Source organism: Vigna unguiculata, chromosome 9 (assembly GCF_037176805.1).
Source record: "Vigna unguiculata cultivar grain cowpea cultivar isolate G323 ecotype 2 chromosome 9, ASM3717680v1, whole genome shotgun sequence".
In the NCBI taxonomy this organism is placed as follows: Eukaryota; Viridiplantae; Streptophyta; class Magnoliopsida; order Fabales; family Fabaceae; genus Vigna; species Vigna unguiculata.
Genome location: NC_140800.1, coordinates 45,128,505 through 45,141,912, shown reverse-complemented (window position 1 = coordinate 45,141,912; position 13,408 = coordinate 45,128,505). Strand labels below are relative to the sequence as shown.

General features: G+C 32.2%; 3 protein-coding genes across 3 annotated transcripts; all 3 read right to left on the bottom strand.

Moving 5' to 3' along the window:
* Window positions 1–1,684: 1,684 nt before the first annotated feature.
* Window positions 1,685–4,573, bottom strand: LOC114162112 (uncharacterized). Its single transcript, XM_028045890.2, has 6 exons — window positions 4,206–4,573; window positions 3,789–3,923; window positions 3,393–3,468; window positions 3,042–3,136; window positions 2,115–2,282; window positions 1,685–2,024 (listed from the first exon to the last, which is right to left on the bottom strand). Exons 1-6 carry the CDS (start codon window positions 4,468–4,470, stop codon window positions 1,858–1,860), a joined length of 906 nt encoding a protein of 301 aa, XP_027901691.1. The 5' UTR covers window positions 4,471–4,573; the 3' UTR covers window positions 1,685–1,857.
* A 934-nt stretch (window positions 4,574–5,507) lies between these two features.
* On the bottom strand, window positions 5,508–7,766 carry LOC114163248 (rac-like GTP-binding protein RAC1). Its single transcript, XM_028047432.2, has 7 exons — window positions 7,398–7,766; window positions 7,030–7,117; window positions 6,828–6,937; window positions 6,644–6,707; window positions 6,080–6,144; window positions 5,906–5,971; window positions 5,508–5,815 (listed from the first exon to the last, which is right to left on the bottom strand). Exons 1-7 carry the CDS (start codon window positions 7,494–7,496, stop codon window positions 5,714–5,716), a joined length of 594 nt encoding a protein of 197 aa, XP_027903233.1. The 5' UTR covers window positions 7,497–7,766; the 3' UTR covers window positions 5,508–5,713.
* Window positions 7,767–10,027: 2,261 nt separating this feature from the next.
* LOC114163247 (rac-like GTP-binding protein RAC1) lies at window positions 10,028–12,537 on the bottom strand. Its single transcript, XM_028047431.2, has 7 exons — window positions 12,275–12,537; window positions 11,836–11,923; window positions 11,626–11,735; window positions 11,443–11,506; window positions 10,672–10,736; window positions 10,482–10,547; window positions 10,028–10,396 (listed from the first exon to the last, which is right to left on the bottom strand). The coding sequence occupies exons 1-7, from the start codon at window positions 12,371–12,373 to the stop codon at window positions 10,295–10,297; spliced, it is 594 nt and encodes a 197-aa protein (XP_027903232.1). The 5' UTR covers window positions 12,374–12,537; the 3' UTR covers window positions 10,028–10,294.
* Between the last annotated feature and the right edge of the window lie 871 nt (window positions 12,538–13,408).

Genomic DNA, 13,408 nt, shown 5'->3' with positions numbered 1-13,408 from the left:
AAACATATGTAAAATAATAAAAACTAAAAAAAGACAACTAACTTGAAAAAATAATAATTTAAAAGATAAAATTAGTAAGGTAATTATCTTAATTTAAAAATAATTATTTACTAGGATATAAAATTAGAAAATAAATATATAGACCAAAAAAAAAATTAATTACTTGTATATAATGATATAGATAGGAGTAATTGGTCCAATCTTACTAAAGAAAAATATAATCTGTCTAACCTTTTTATGTGAGTCGATAGTGTATTGATTATTGAAGTATTTAGGCTCAATATTTTGATTAAGAATCAATGGAAATATTAACGACTTATCATGTCATCTGTAGATCTTGCAATATTTGAGGTAACAAAATAAACCACTCAATAGGTGTAAAATGCACACTGTATTATGAACCAAACACTCAACTCCGAAAGTTCTTGTTTAAAATCCTAAAAATCTTATAACGGCTATTTTGAGTGAAAAAAAAAAAAACAATTTTACCATTTATGATTTAAACAAAATAAAAATTATATATTTCATCGTCTATTATTTCCCATTTATCTCTCTATTTATTATATTTTCCTCTATGAATACATGTTGTATCTCTTCTATTTATCTTTCTTACTTTTCTGTTTCAAAAACTCCAATTTTATAGTTAAAATCCTGGATGTCAAGATTAGGATGTCAATTAAGACGGGTAAAATATAAGTAGCAGCTCTATGGTACCATACCTGCTAGATAAATATCCGTCTCGTATCCATACCTATATTCATGCGCGTATCCATTATACAGATTCTCGCATATATTTTTAATATCCACAAATATTTGTGGGTATTTACAAAAAAATAATTTAATATTTAACAATATATTTTAACTATAAATTGAAATAAAAATACAATACAAAATATTCATAAATTTCAAACAAATTGCAAATAACCTATTTAAATAGTACTGAATGACAATTTATAAAAAAAAAATTAAGATTTTTCAAAATCAATTGATAAAAAATAACTCATCCAAAATCAATGTGTTAATGTTTTAATCACATTTTTTAATTTAAATTAAAATATAACAAGTACATGTATCCACGGATACTATGATAATATCTAATCCATAAATAGGTATTATTCATAGATAATTATTTTTTTAAAATTTAAGTGACAAAATCAAATTATTAGTGAGATAAATATTAATAATGAAATTTGATTACATATACTTTTATGTTTTATTAATCATGAAAGCAATTTTTAAAATTTGATTTCATATAAATATTAATCACGTACTATGAATCATTGACACTTCTATCTATATCTTAGTTAAACTTTTTATTATATAGTACCTCACTCAAATTGTAATTAAAGAAAAACTATTATATATTTTAATTATACGATACATATAAACCTTAACATAGTGCTTAGAGCTTAACTTCACCAACCTATGTCCTGCTCGTAAGCTCTATTATTTTTAGGTTCGGAGGCAGAATTTTTTCCCCTCCAATTAAAACCTCAAAATATGTAGTTTACTTAAGGTAGTCAGTGGTTTGTTCTCTCACTCTTCATAACAATACTCGAGTGTAGATCATCATGATCCTTACTCCTTAAGCTATAATAGAAGAAAACGTCAATTTTTACAGTCCAATAATTGCATGATTAAACAAGATGAAGCAAAAAGAGATACTGTTGCGCTTGTCTCAGCGTCAGATAAACATTTATTGTATATATATATACCCAGATTTACCAGAACAGTATGTGATCACAAATCACTGCATCCACAGGATAAATTATAAGTGTTTGTCGTGTTTACTAACACTCAACAAACTTAGTAAAATAAAACTCAATTCATTTCTTCGTATGGGATTGCTTAACCTTTCTAGCTGTGCTCACTCACCCTACAAGACTGTCCTACTGCACCATCCATTTCAGAAAACCATTTCCCAATCCTGGTGTGCTCTACCATATCTCTACCTGACTGGAGATGGCCGATGGGTCTCAGAACACCAAACACAGCAAGATCTGCTAAATTAGGATCCAACCCACCTGCAGAAATCAAGAATATATAAGAGCTTGTTGAGTACTCGTGGTAACTTACATACCCAACATTTTTTTAACCAAGTTAGTTGAACATACCAAGAAATTTACGGCCGTTCAAAGCATCAACCCATTGTTCGGCAGCTCCATACAGTGCTGCTCGCTCATCAGTGATGTTGTGTCTCTTCTTCAATTTCTTTGACACAAAATACATAGCTGCAGCCCCACCATACTTTGCCACTAACCTCTCAGAAAAACTGAAATTTCCTGCATGTAGAAGGAAACATAAAATTGTTTACAAAGCATCACACGGTAGACTTGAGGATAAAAAGAAATTAAGGTTAAATAGGAGAGCGAGAAGGAAAGTTAGCAACAGTGAGGTGGAGGAATAATTAAAATAATAATGCTTGAAAGGTTTGATAAGCATTGGCTTACAAAAGGCATACAACTAGTGTATATTTTAATAACAATTGAATTAAAGTTTCCCCTCCCTCCCTCCATTGGTGTGCCTCAATTAAGTGTCACTATTTACAGCCATGCGGGTACAATTTAACAAGGAATACTTAAATTTGAAGAAGAAAAATAGTTTGATGGATCAAGAGGTCTGTTTACTGTCATGCATTAATAGGTTCAGGTTACTATCCATTCCATTGTACGTATTTTATGGTCACTGCAGAATAATCAAATAAGCATCAAGTAACTGAAAATAACAAAGAATTATCGGGATCCAATAATGACTTTCCTCCATATGCAGAAAATGAGACCGAAGAGCACCGATTGCAAGAAATATAAAAAATTATGGTAAAATGAAATATGTTCAGTATTTGTCAATCATTGTTTTTTGGAGAAAATGAAATATGGCTTAAAGGGTTACAGAGCAGCACAATGTCAGCCAGAAAAACATTATCAGCCTATATTTCATCTGTTAGATGTAACCAACGATAAACAACACATATCATGTTTGCTAATATGTTAAACTATCCTTTTTTGTGTTTTGAAATAGACAGACTTTTAGTCAAATCTTACCTTGGGTGGTGATATAATTAAATGATTCAAGAGCTTCAGGAACACTTCGATATATATTTGGTGACAAGACATGCACCAAGTGATTATCCACCCACCTATATAACATGTAACAGCATAATGTTCATATTTATGGAAGCAGTTGGTTATAGATACAGGTACTTAATCTTGCATCAAATATTACAAAAAAAGACAACCAATAGCTACAATGCAATAAAACAGTACTCCTAATAATGGGGCATCAGAGGTGTGACCATGTGTTACCAAAGAACTGAGATAACAATGCAACCATGTAGTTCAGAGTAAAAAATAAATCTAGAATAAATAATCAGAGAAGCACGATAACAAACATACTCTCGCCACTTCTTCTCTTCTTCCGCATGTAGATCATAATCTGGATGTATCCTTTTGATCAACTTATCAATTATGTCTGCCAAAAAAGGAAGGCGAGTTTAGTTACAATACAACCACGTTTGCTAAGAGTTTCTGTTGTAGCAACATGAGGTATCTGAAACTTCTTTCTTTCTTTTGCACTTAATTAATCTCCCTAACACCAGATTGACCCGTTTTAGAATAAAGTAATGTCCACAATAGCGAATTTATGTAATGGGGATTGAACCTCAGTTCTTAGTTACGAGACTGGAGAGTCGAATCACTCGTCTCAACTACTGTTGGTTTTATTGGTTTTACTAAAATGCATAGAACACAGCATAATAAATGAAAGCATTAATAATAGAGTTACTTAAGAACCTGAAGAATCAACCATCTGTTCACCGTCAACAGTGAGGATGGGCACTTTCTTGTAATCGGACCACTTGATTTCCTTCTTGTTGATGGGATTCACCTCAACCACTTTGAACGGAATATCGTAATAGTCCAGAAACGCTGCAAAACCAAAGCAATGAAATAGTAAATTAAGTTCTGAAATTTCAAGCGCTTAATAATTAGAAGCTTAAATATGTTTTTAGCCTCTGTAATACGAAATTGACAAAATTGGAATTCCTTCTTGTCTCAAAATAGCTTAGTCTTCAAACTTTAATAACAAATTTAATTCTGTTGGAATGAAATTACTATATTCATTCTTAAAATTTGAAGAGATAATAAAATCGTATTTAACCCTAACTAAAAAGATTAGAGAAATAGAGAATTATTAAAAGGGGAATTCACCTGCAACCTTATTGCAGAATGGACAGGCCTGGTACTGAAAGAGGACAAGTTCTTTGGGGTTGAAAGCCTTGGTCTGGGCGTCATGGGCCAGAGAGGTGGCAGAAGAAGAAAAGTATCTAAACCCAGTAACAGAAGGATTGTTGCCTCTCACGGTGACCGTGTCATGGGGAACCACTCGGTGAAGGGTGGCGGTAGCACCGGAGCAGGTGGTGAAATTCCTTCTCATGGCTCTGCTTAGAAACATTGCTCTGTTCAGCCCTCTCATCTTCTACCCAAATCACCGTCACACACAGACAACTTCTTTTACAACCACCAGATATCGTACAACTTCAGGGTTTAGGGTTTTACTTCTTCCTACAGCATAAAAGAATTATTTTTTATACTATAACTGGAGTTTTTTTTTTTCGGGATATAGATACACTCCCTCTCGTCTAATCTTGTCAATCGTCACCATTAACTACACTCTTTTTAATATTTAATTTTTTTAAAATTGTAAAATCATAATTAAATTTGTACTATTTAATATATATATATATATATATATATATATATATATATATATAGATACACGTTATTATTAGAATCCTTACCAAATTAGGTTGCTGTCTTTTAATTAAGAATGTAATCCTATTTTAGGATAGTTTTTTTATTCTACAATGACGTATGGTAACATTAAATTGAAATATTATTACCTATATAGCTTAAAATGATGCCAATTGACCAAATTCGACATAATCTTAATGTAGGAGTAACACTTACACGTTACATTATAAATCAAGTAGATATCACAATAAATAATAACCTTTAAAAACATTAATTAAAAAGTCAACAATAATAATATCACGGGGGTTTATAATTAAATAACCGTATAAAGTATTTATATATTTAATATAACAGATAAAGTTTTAATAAATATAACAAAATCAAAATACTAAGATTCGAAATAGTAATAAAATATAAATTTAATTAATTCAATAATTAAATTTCATATTATTATTAATAACATTAAGTATACAAAATATCAATTACATAATTTATGAAAAATTATATATATATATATATATATATATATATATTAGTTAAAATAAAATTTTGAATTGATTAAATATATATTCTATAAAATATTAAAAATATGTGTAATATTTAAGTCTACTCTCCTTCTCTATAACAATGCTCTGGATTCGACTCTTTTATCGTACAACTACTTAAAATGGCATACCGAATAAACAAAAATAAAAATGAATTGAATGCTAAGTAGAAACCTTAAACACCTTTTGTTTACCAAAAAATCAGAAAAAGACGAAAGGAAATTGACAGTTATATAATTAAGTTGATTGTGGTTACAAAATATGAAATGAGGAATGATCCAAACAATACAAGTTCAAACTGTACATAGCCTCCTGCTTGCTTCAAAGGGAGGACAAGGAACAAAACAATACAAATTGATGAGATGCAGCAGTAAGAGTTGGTCAGACAGTCACTGCCTAATATTAATTTCTGATTCTCGATCATAATATGGAGCAAGCTTTTTGTGCCTTCCTCTTCTTTTTCTTTTGCTTTGGTGGTTGGAGAACCACCTTGATGGCAGCGTCAAAGACAGCTTTCACATTCTGTCATCCCAAGAGTACATCACAATCTGTGTATAAAGACAGAAAAATTCGCTACATAATATTTTAGCAAAAGATAGATAGAAAATGCACCTGTTGTGTTTTTGAACTACACTCAATGTAAGCTGGAGCACCAATCAGTTTTTTCAATTCTTCTCCCTTCAACCAAAGTGAAAACAAATATCAACGGGCGGATCAATCTAATTTCTGAATCAAGAACTCAACTCCCCCTCTACGGGGATTAGGAAAATTTGTTACATATCTTACCTGGGCTGTAGTGATTGGAACAGCACCAGGGTGATCCATAAAAAAATGCTTATCTTCCCGAAGATCTGCAGACAAATCATGCATTTTTAGTTGCCAAATCATTCCAACTCTAGAAATGAATTGGCCAAAACTGTTAAAAGCAGCATTCACCACAGGTAAAAATTTAACTGTGAATCAATATCATAGCAAGAGGAGAAGTTGGCACGTTTGTTATGTTCCATCAATAAAAAAATTACACAAAAGTCTTATGAACACTGTACTGATTGCCTTTTCTTCACAGAGATCAAATCAAATTAGAATTCACACAAAAACATTTCATACTCTTAGTCGTTACAAGAATAAAGAAACTCAGAAGCAAATGTCACCAAAAAATGCAACAAATTAGAATATACATGATGTGATTGGGTAATAGATAAAGTGATACGATGCGTCCCTTGACGTTGAGAAAGGAAAACTATCAGAGCCTTTAAATAACCAAAGCTAAGCAGGAAGCTCTAACAGTAACATGATCACATAGTGGTTAAACAATAGCCTATAACTAAGGGTGTGTGGTTAAATGCTTACCTAACTTGGTTCCGACGAGAATTATTGGAACGCCAGGGGCGTAATGCCTTAGTTCAGGGATCCACTGACAGAAAAAATAAGAAGAACAACTTCATCGGCTACAGCTATATCATAATAAGTGCACAAATTGGTTTTAATGAAACCATCTTAACTGAATTTTTGACATGAAAGAAAAGAAACAAACCTTCTTAGCAATATTTTCATAGCTAGCCTTGCTAATGAGAGAAAAGGCAAGTATAAAAACGTCAGCTCCTCGGTAGCTCAAGGGTCTTAATCTATTATAATCCTCCTGACCTATACCAAACAATATGTTAAATCACAATAAACAAACACTATGCAGAAAACAATACTAAATTCTACATAAACTGAATTAGTAGCCATGTTACCAGCTGTATCCCACAAACCCAGATTTACGGTGCTTCCATCCACAACAACATTAGCACTGAAATTGTCAAACACGGTGGGCACGTAGTCCTGTCATCATGATATGAGAAACGGTGAAATCAGAAAGCCATAGCATAACTCATCGAAGAAGAAAACCAAAATCAATTGGAACAAAGACCATCTGTTATAAAGATGACAGTATAGTGAATCTGCATATCAAAAAAGTAGGTGACCAAGTCAAACTCTACTTGGAAACTCCAAAACAACGGTGCTTACAAATCCACCGCATATAACTCCAATTTGAATTTCAAATATTTACAATTCAGAGAGAGAGAGAGAGAGCGAAAGAGCAAAGTAGAAAGAAATAAACCGTGGGGAAAGTGTTGCTGGTGTAGGAGATCAACAAGCAGGTTTTGCCGACAGCACCGTCACCAACGGTGACGCACTTTATGAATCTGGACGCACTCATTTTCAGATGAATGGTGTACGCAGACAAGAATGTGTCTGAACTTGAAACACCGAAACCGAGGTCAGTGTAGCATGAACCCTAATCGTTATATGCAATTGCAGACACAAACGTAGAGGGAAAATTATATTGAATTGAATTGAACTTTGCAGAATCAAATTCAAAAGAAATAAAGAAGAAAAGAGAAGGGGGTAAAGAAAAGGTTGGAAACACGGACTCTAACTACTGTGATTGAGCCACACAACAGCACAAAAGGACCATTTGGCAGTTAGTATTTGAAAATTGAAATCGAACATTATTACACTTTCATATTAAAAGAAAAAAAAAAAAACTCAAATTTGAGAACCGGATAGTTTGCAAGGGAAAATTATGTTTTAAAAAGTTAAGATTTCAACGTACAATATTTGCATACTTTGTTTTCGTATAAATGAAATATAGCAATAATGTAAGAATTTTAGCATATCAATTATTACATTTCAATCGACATTAGTTGAAGCAACCTCGTATAAGCAAAAGTGGTATTTGCAAATTATTTGCATAAGTTGAAACATTATTTTGTTTTTTTAATGAAATATGAAGAATATAGGCTCGCCCACTATTATTCTCCCCCCTTCTATTTTTCAAAAGCTGGTATAAAGAAAGTCATAAAGGAACAGTCTAGAAATATAAAGAAATATAAAAGCACAAAGAAAAAGAGTAACTTTCCGTCTTGTATTTCTCTTGAGTTACAAGGATGAAAACGCAGAGAAATTTGAATTTAGAGATTTTTGTGGTTTATGATTTCTAAATATTTTAATTTGAGTTTCATTCATATAAAAACTGCATACATTCAAACAGAACTAATTATTTTAAAAAAGAATTTAGTCCAATAAAAGTTTAATTATAATTTATTATTAAACTATTTTTTTTTTTACGGTGAACCTCCAATATTGTATTGACAAATGAAATTTCTCAATTTGTAGATGATTTTAGGAGTAAAAAACACGATTGATAGAAAAACATATTTAAGAGTATAAGCATGTTTGAAGTTGTTTAACTCTGTTCATCTGTTTTCGTATAAGCATCAATGAAAAGAAAAATGTACATATTAATGTTATTTCTCCTCTCTTTTCGTGAATTCTTGGACATTTGGTGTGTACCAAATATATATATATATATATATATATATATATATATATATATATATATATATATATATATATATATATATAAACGTCTCTTGTCGTGTTTATTTCAGAGTGAATGATACTGCAGTGGTCCTCCTGTAAGTTCACATTATTTTAATGGCGTCCAACGAGTTATTGAAGATGAAATTTTAATTTTAATTGGACGTCATTAAAAACCAAATAAATTTTTCTGCTGAATTCTTGTCAGAGAAATACATGGTTGTATATATTTCTATCAACTTGCACAAAAAGTGACGTATTGGACAAGGAAAACGGGAAATTTGTATTCCCAAAGCAAATACAGCTACATCAAATTAATTACAAGGCTTTGCTTGGGGTGTGTTTGTCTGAAAAATAAATGTTTACTTTACATAAGTAAAATGTAAAATAAAGAAAAATATTGACTGTACCCTTTTAATGCATCAAATTTAAAATAAGTTTACTTTTTTTACCGTTCAAACTTAAAACTACTTTTTGCAATTCGTGTATATTTTAACAGATCATGTTAATATATATATATATATATATATATATATATATATATATATATATGTCTTATTTCTAAACAGAAGTCAAAATAAACAGTTTTAATAAACATATACATAACATGTTTGATGATAAGAAGACAGGATTAAAATACATTATTATTTACATAACTTGCAGTTCAATAGTCATGCAACAAAGAAATGAAAACATTTTTTTTTTCAAATGTCAGAATTAAGAAAAAAGAGTACAAACATTTGATATTGCACACACTATTTTAGAATAAATTATATAATAACAATCTAAGAAAAATTCACTATACGTTATCAAATGTTATACAATTCTAAAAAAATTAGGTTTGTATGCCATTATGCCTTAATGTAACTTTTTAGGGTGATAATTTAACTCTTAGAATTAAAAAAGGAGTGGCTTAAGTTAAATATCCATCAAGTTCCAAGAAGCTCCCTATTTTAAGACGAGTCTTTGAGCTAAGAAAATAACTTAAAGTTTAGTTTGAATTTGAAACTGAATCCCCTGTAGTTGACTAGTAACCTCTACCCCTTTATTCGAATACAAAATCAAGAAATTTCAAAAGTTAAGATCTGTGCGGTTAAAAAAGTCACGTCAGGCTCTGGATCCACATATGCAACAACACGTAGAACTAAGTAAATATTTAAATGGAACATCCCATGGTCTAAAATGGAATTTTATCCTTCAATCAGAACCACATCCATAAGTGTTAAAACGTAAAATGTGCGACAACTGTCCAAAACCATTAAATAAATCCAAAGAAGACATCACAAGGGCCATATGAATATCACCTCATTCACAAAGCAAGCAGTATTTTAGAAGGCTACTAACATACAATAATAGTAATAACAGTAGTAGAAGGAAATAGGTCGGCACTGAGTTATGTAATTGAGCTAGTTGTAATTACAGAGTATGAAACGAGACAAGCCAGTAATCATGTGATTATAAAGGCCTAATAAGTCAGTCCAAACTATACACAGTTTCCTGCTCTCAGCTACAGAGGATAGGGATCAAAACGAGACAAACCAATGAGGGGCAGCACTAGAGGTTGGCCGAATAGTCACTACCACCTACTCATTTCTGATTCTTAATCACAATGTTCAGCAAGCCTCTGATTCTTAATCACAATATTGAGCAAGACTTCTGTGCCTTTCTCTTTTTTTTCTTTTGCTTTGGTGGTTGAAGAACCACTTTGATGGCAGCGTCAAACACAGCTTTCACATTCTGGTATTAAGGGTACATCAGCACTCGTGATATACACAACATGAAAACAAAAAATCACTGCATGTGTTAAGTGACAGAACCGCACCTGTTGTGTTTTTGAACTACACTCGATGTAGGCAGGAGCACCAATTAGTTTTCTTAATTCTTCTCCCTTCAACCAAATTCACAACAAATATCAAAGTCAAGATCCATGTAACTTCTGAATGAAGAACTCGTAACTTCCCCTCTAGCAACAGAAAGGGGGAGGGGCTAAGAAAATTTATGGTACTTTGTACCTGTGCTGTAGTTATTGGCACTGCACCAGGGTGGTCCATAAAAAATTGCTTATCTTCCCGAAGATCTGCACAGACAAGATTATGGGTTTACATTAATAAACAATTCAACATTGATGGTGTTGAATTTGCCGAAAACTGTTTTTAAGCAGTATTGACCATAGAAAAAGAATTGATAGTGAACTATGTCCTGGTGAAGAAAAGAAATTGCTACTTTTGTCATGCACAATCTAGATACAAGTCTTGTGAACTATGTCCTACATCTACTTTCTTCTAACAAAAACAGATCAGACTAGGATTTTCTCAACTCCGTAGATTGATTCAAACTCCATAGTTCTTTCTTTTTCATTTCAGCAGCAAGCGTTCAGCATTGAGAAATGAGAACATGTTATTTTTGGTAGACATTATATACAAACTTCTGAAAGCATTACACCAGGGCCAGGGCATTAATAACCCCTTAGGAAAAAGAAATAATAACCACTTATGAAAATGAGAAAAGCAATGTGTCTAAGACGCTGCTTAAACCATTTGATACTCTAGGTTGGTGTGTGCACGAAAGAAATTAAGAACCAAGTGACCTCAAAGAAAAACAAAATATGACGAAAACAGAACAGCTTTGATAGGATAAGGCAGTAAACTGATGTGAAGAAGTGGAGTTTGAAGTCAAGAAAACCCTTTCAGTAACCAAAGCTAAGCAGGTAGCCCTAACAGAACCATCTGCATTGGTTAACCTAGGACAATATGATTGAACGAATGAAAGTCGTGAAGACTTACCTAACTTCGTTCCAACGAGAATTATGGGAACACCGGGGGCGTAGTGCCTTAGTTCAGGGATCCACTGCGAGAAGAAATAAAAGAGAACAGCAACCTCATCAGTTATATCATACTAAGTGCAGAAATCGATTCAAATGATGACCCTCCTGATTGAACTTTGCACATAAAAGTAAAGAAATAAACCTTCTTGGCAATGTTCTCATAGCTAGCCTTGCTTATGAGAGAAAAAGCAAGTATAAAAACATCAGCTCCTCGATAGCTCAAGGGTCTTAGTCTATTATAATCCTCCTGACCTGCAAATCAAAGAAAACATGTTAAACCACAACAAACAAACACTCCGCCGAAAAAGAAAAACACCCAATTCAATATAAACTGAATCAGTTGCCATGTTACCAGCAGTATCCCACAATCCCAGGTTTACCGTGCTTCCATCCACAACAACATTAGCACTGAAATTGTCAAAAACGGTAGGCACGTAGTCCTGTAATCATGATATGAGAAACGGTGAAACCTGAAGGCATTACACAACTCGTTGAAGAAGAAAACCAAAATCAATTGGAAAGGTTAAGCACTAAAGAGAACAAAGAGCATCTGTTAGTGAGAGTAATATCGAAGCACACGATTGGTTAATTAAGATGCTTAAAAATAACAACAACGACGACAGTGTAGTGAATCTCCATATTAGGAAAGTTGGAAACCAAGTCAAAGTCCACCTGGAAACTCCAAATTAACAGTGCTTACAGTTCCACCGCATATATCTGTAATTTCAACAGCAAAAGAGCTACAATTGAGAAGAGGAAGAGGTAAAAGGGCAAAGAAGAAAGAAAGAAACCGTGGGGAAAGTGTTGCTGGTGTAGGAAATCAACAAGCAGGTTTTGCCGACAGCGCCGTCTCCGACGGTGACGCACTTTATGAACCTGGACGCACTCATTTTCAGATCAAGGATCTGCACAAACAACAATGGCTCCAACGAACTTGAAACCCCTAACGAGTTGTTGCAGGTGCAGAGAGAGAGAGAGGGAAATGAAATGAAATGAAATTGAAATGAAATTCAAAAGAAAGGGTTAGACTTGCTGACTGTGACTGACCCAGAGACAACCTTTTGCCAGCTATCTATAATTCATGTGACCATTAGGTCCTCCATCTCTTCATACCCTATTCTTTTCACTTAATTAAATCACAACAAAATTATTATAACTTATAATACAAAATAATTTAGTTTTATTTATTCCATCAATGTATTACTTTGATTAAAAAATAATAATTTCAAAGTTAAAAAATTACTTTGTTCTCCATTCTGAAAACAGGTGAGGGAAGAATTTTTCACTGCTCCTTCCTCCTAAAGAATCTTCAGACACTTTGCTCTCTCACATGCTTGAGCCATCAAAGAAAATTGTGTAAACTATTAGTTTAAACCCTTTGATACTTTGACAATAAATCTGATAGCCATTATAATGTTATCTATGACAAATCGTATATTTTATTTTCAATATCCTTTTTCTATTTTAAAATGTCAAAGTAAAATTTCAAATCAACAAAAGGCACAAACGCAACGTTAGTTGGACACACCTCATTCATTACAAAAGAAAAAACATTATTGGACAGGCGAATGATGGTCTGGATTTCACGTCGTTCATTCATAATTTAAATTTTAAAGTTACTCTTTCGTTTTTCTTTATTATTTTCACGCGTCAAAACTAGTTTACCACACAGATAAATGAGCTTTACTTTTTGTAATTAAAAAGTTAAGAATCCTTGAGACCTATGTTCTGATCGTTTTAATCATTCCAGACAGGGTTTATTTTTTATTTTTCTTTAGTTTTTATATTTTAATTTAATTGGTGTTCTATCTTTTAGCTAATTAAAAAAAAGTTTTTGTGCAGTAGCCATATACAGTACTTACTAGTTCATACTAAGATTTTTTTGTCTAATTGCATACCAAACCTTGATCGAAACTACTGTATAT

Bases quoted from the DNA above. Each gene is read 5' to 3' on its own strand.
- LOC114162112 (XM_028045890.2), bottom strand. From the start codon at position 4,470: ATGAGAGGGCTGAACAGAGCAATGTTTCTAAGCAGAGCCATGAGAAGG. The intron at 3,924-4,205 runs GTGAATTCCCCT...TTGGTTTTGCAG, and splicing joins ATTCTGCAATAAGGTTGCAG to CGTTTCTGGACTATTACGAT. The intron at 3,469-3,788 runs GTTCTTAAGTAA...CTTTTTTGGCAG, and splicing joins ACAGATGGTTGATTCTTCAG to ACATAATTGATAAGTTGATC.
- LOC114163248 (XM_028047432.2), bottom strand. From the start codon at position 7,496: ATGAGTGCGTCCAGATTCATAAAGTGCGTCACCGTTGGTGACGGTGCT. The intron at 5,972-6,079 runs GTAAGATATGTA...CTTTGGTTGAAG, and splicing joins TTCCAATCACTACAGCCCAG to GGAGAAGAATTGAAAAAACT. The intron at 5,816-5,905 runs GTGCATTTTCTA...TTGGGATGACAG, and splicing joins GTAGTTCAAAAACACAACAG to AATGTGAAAGCTGTCTTTGA.
- LOC114163247 (XM_028047431.2), bottom strand. From the start codon at position 12,373: ATGAGTGCGTCCAGGTTCATAAAGTGCGTCACCGTCGGAGACGGCGCT. The intron at 11,924-12,274 runs GTTTCTTTCTTT...TCATGATTACAG, and splicing joins CCAGCAACACTTTCCCCACG to GACTACGTGCCTACCGTTTT. The intron at 10,737-11,442 runs GTAAGTCTTCAC...TTGTCTGTGCAG, and splicing joins TCTCGTTGGAACGAAGTTAG to ATCTTCGGGAAGATAAGCAA.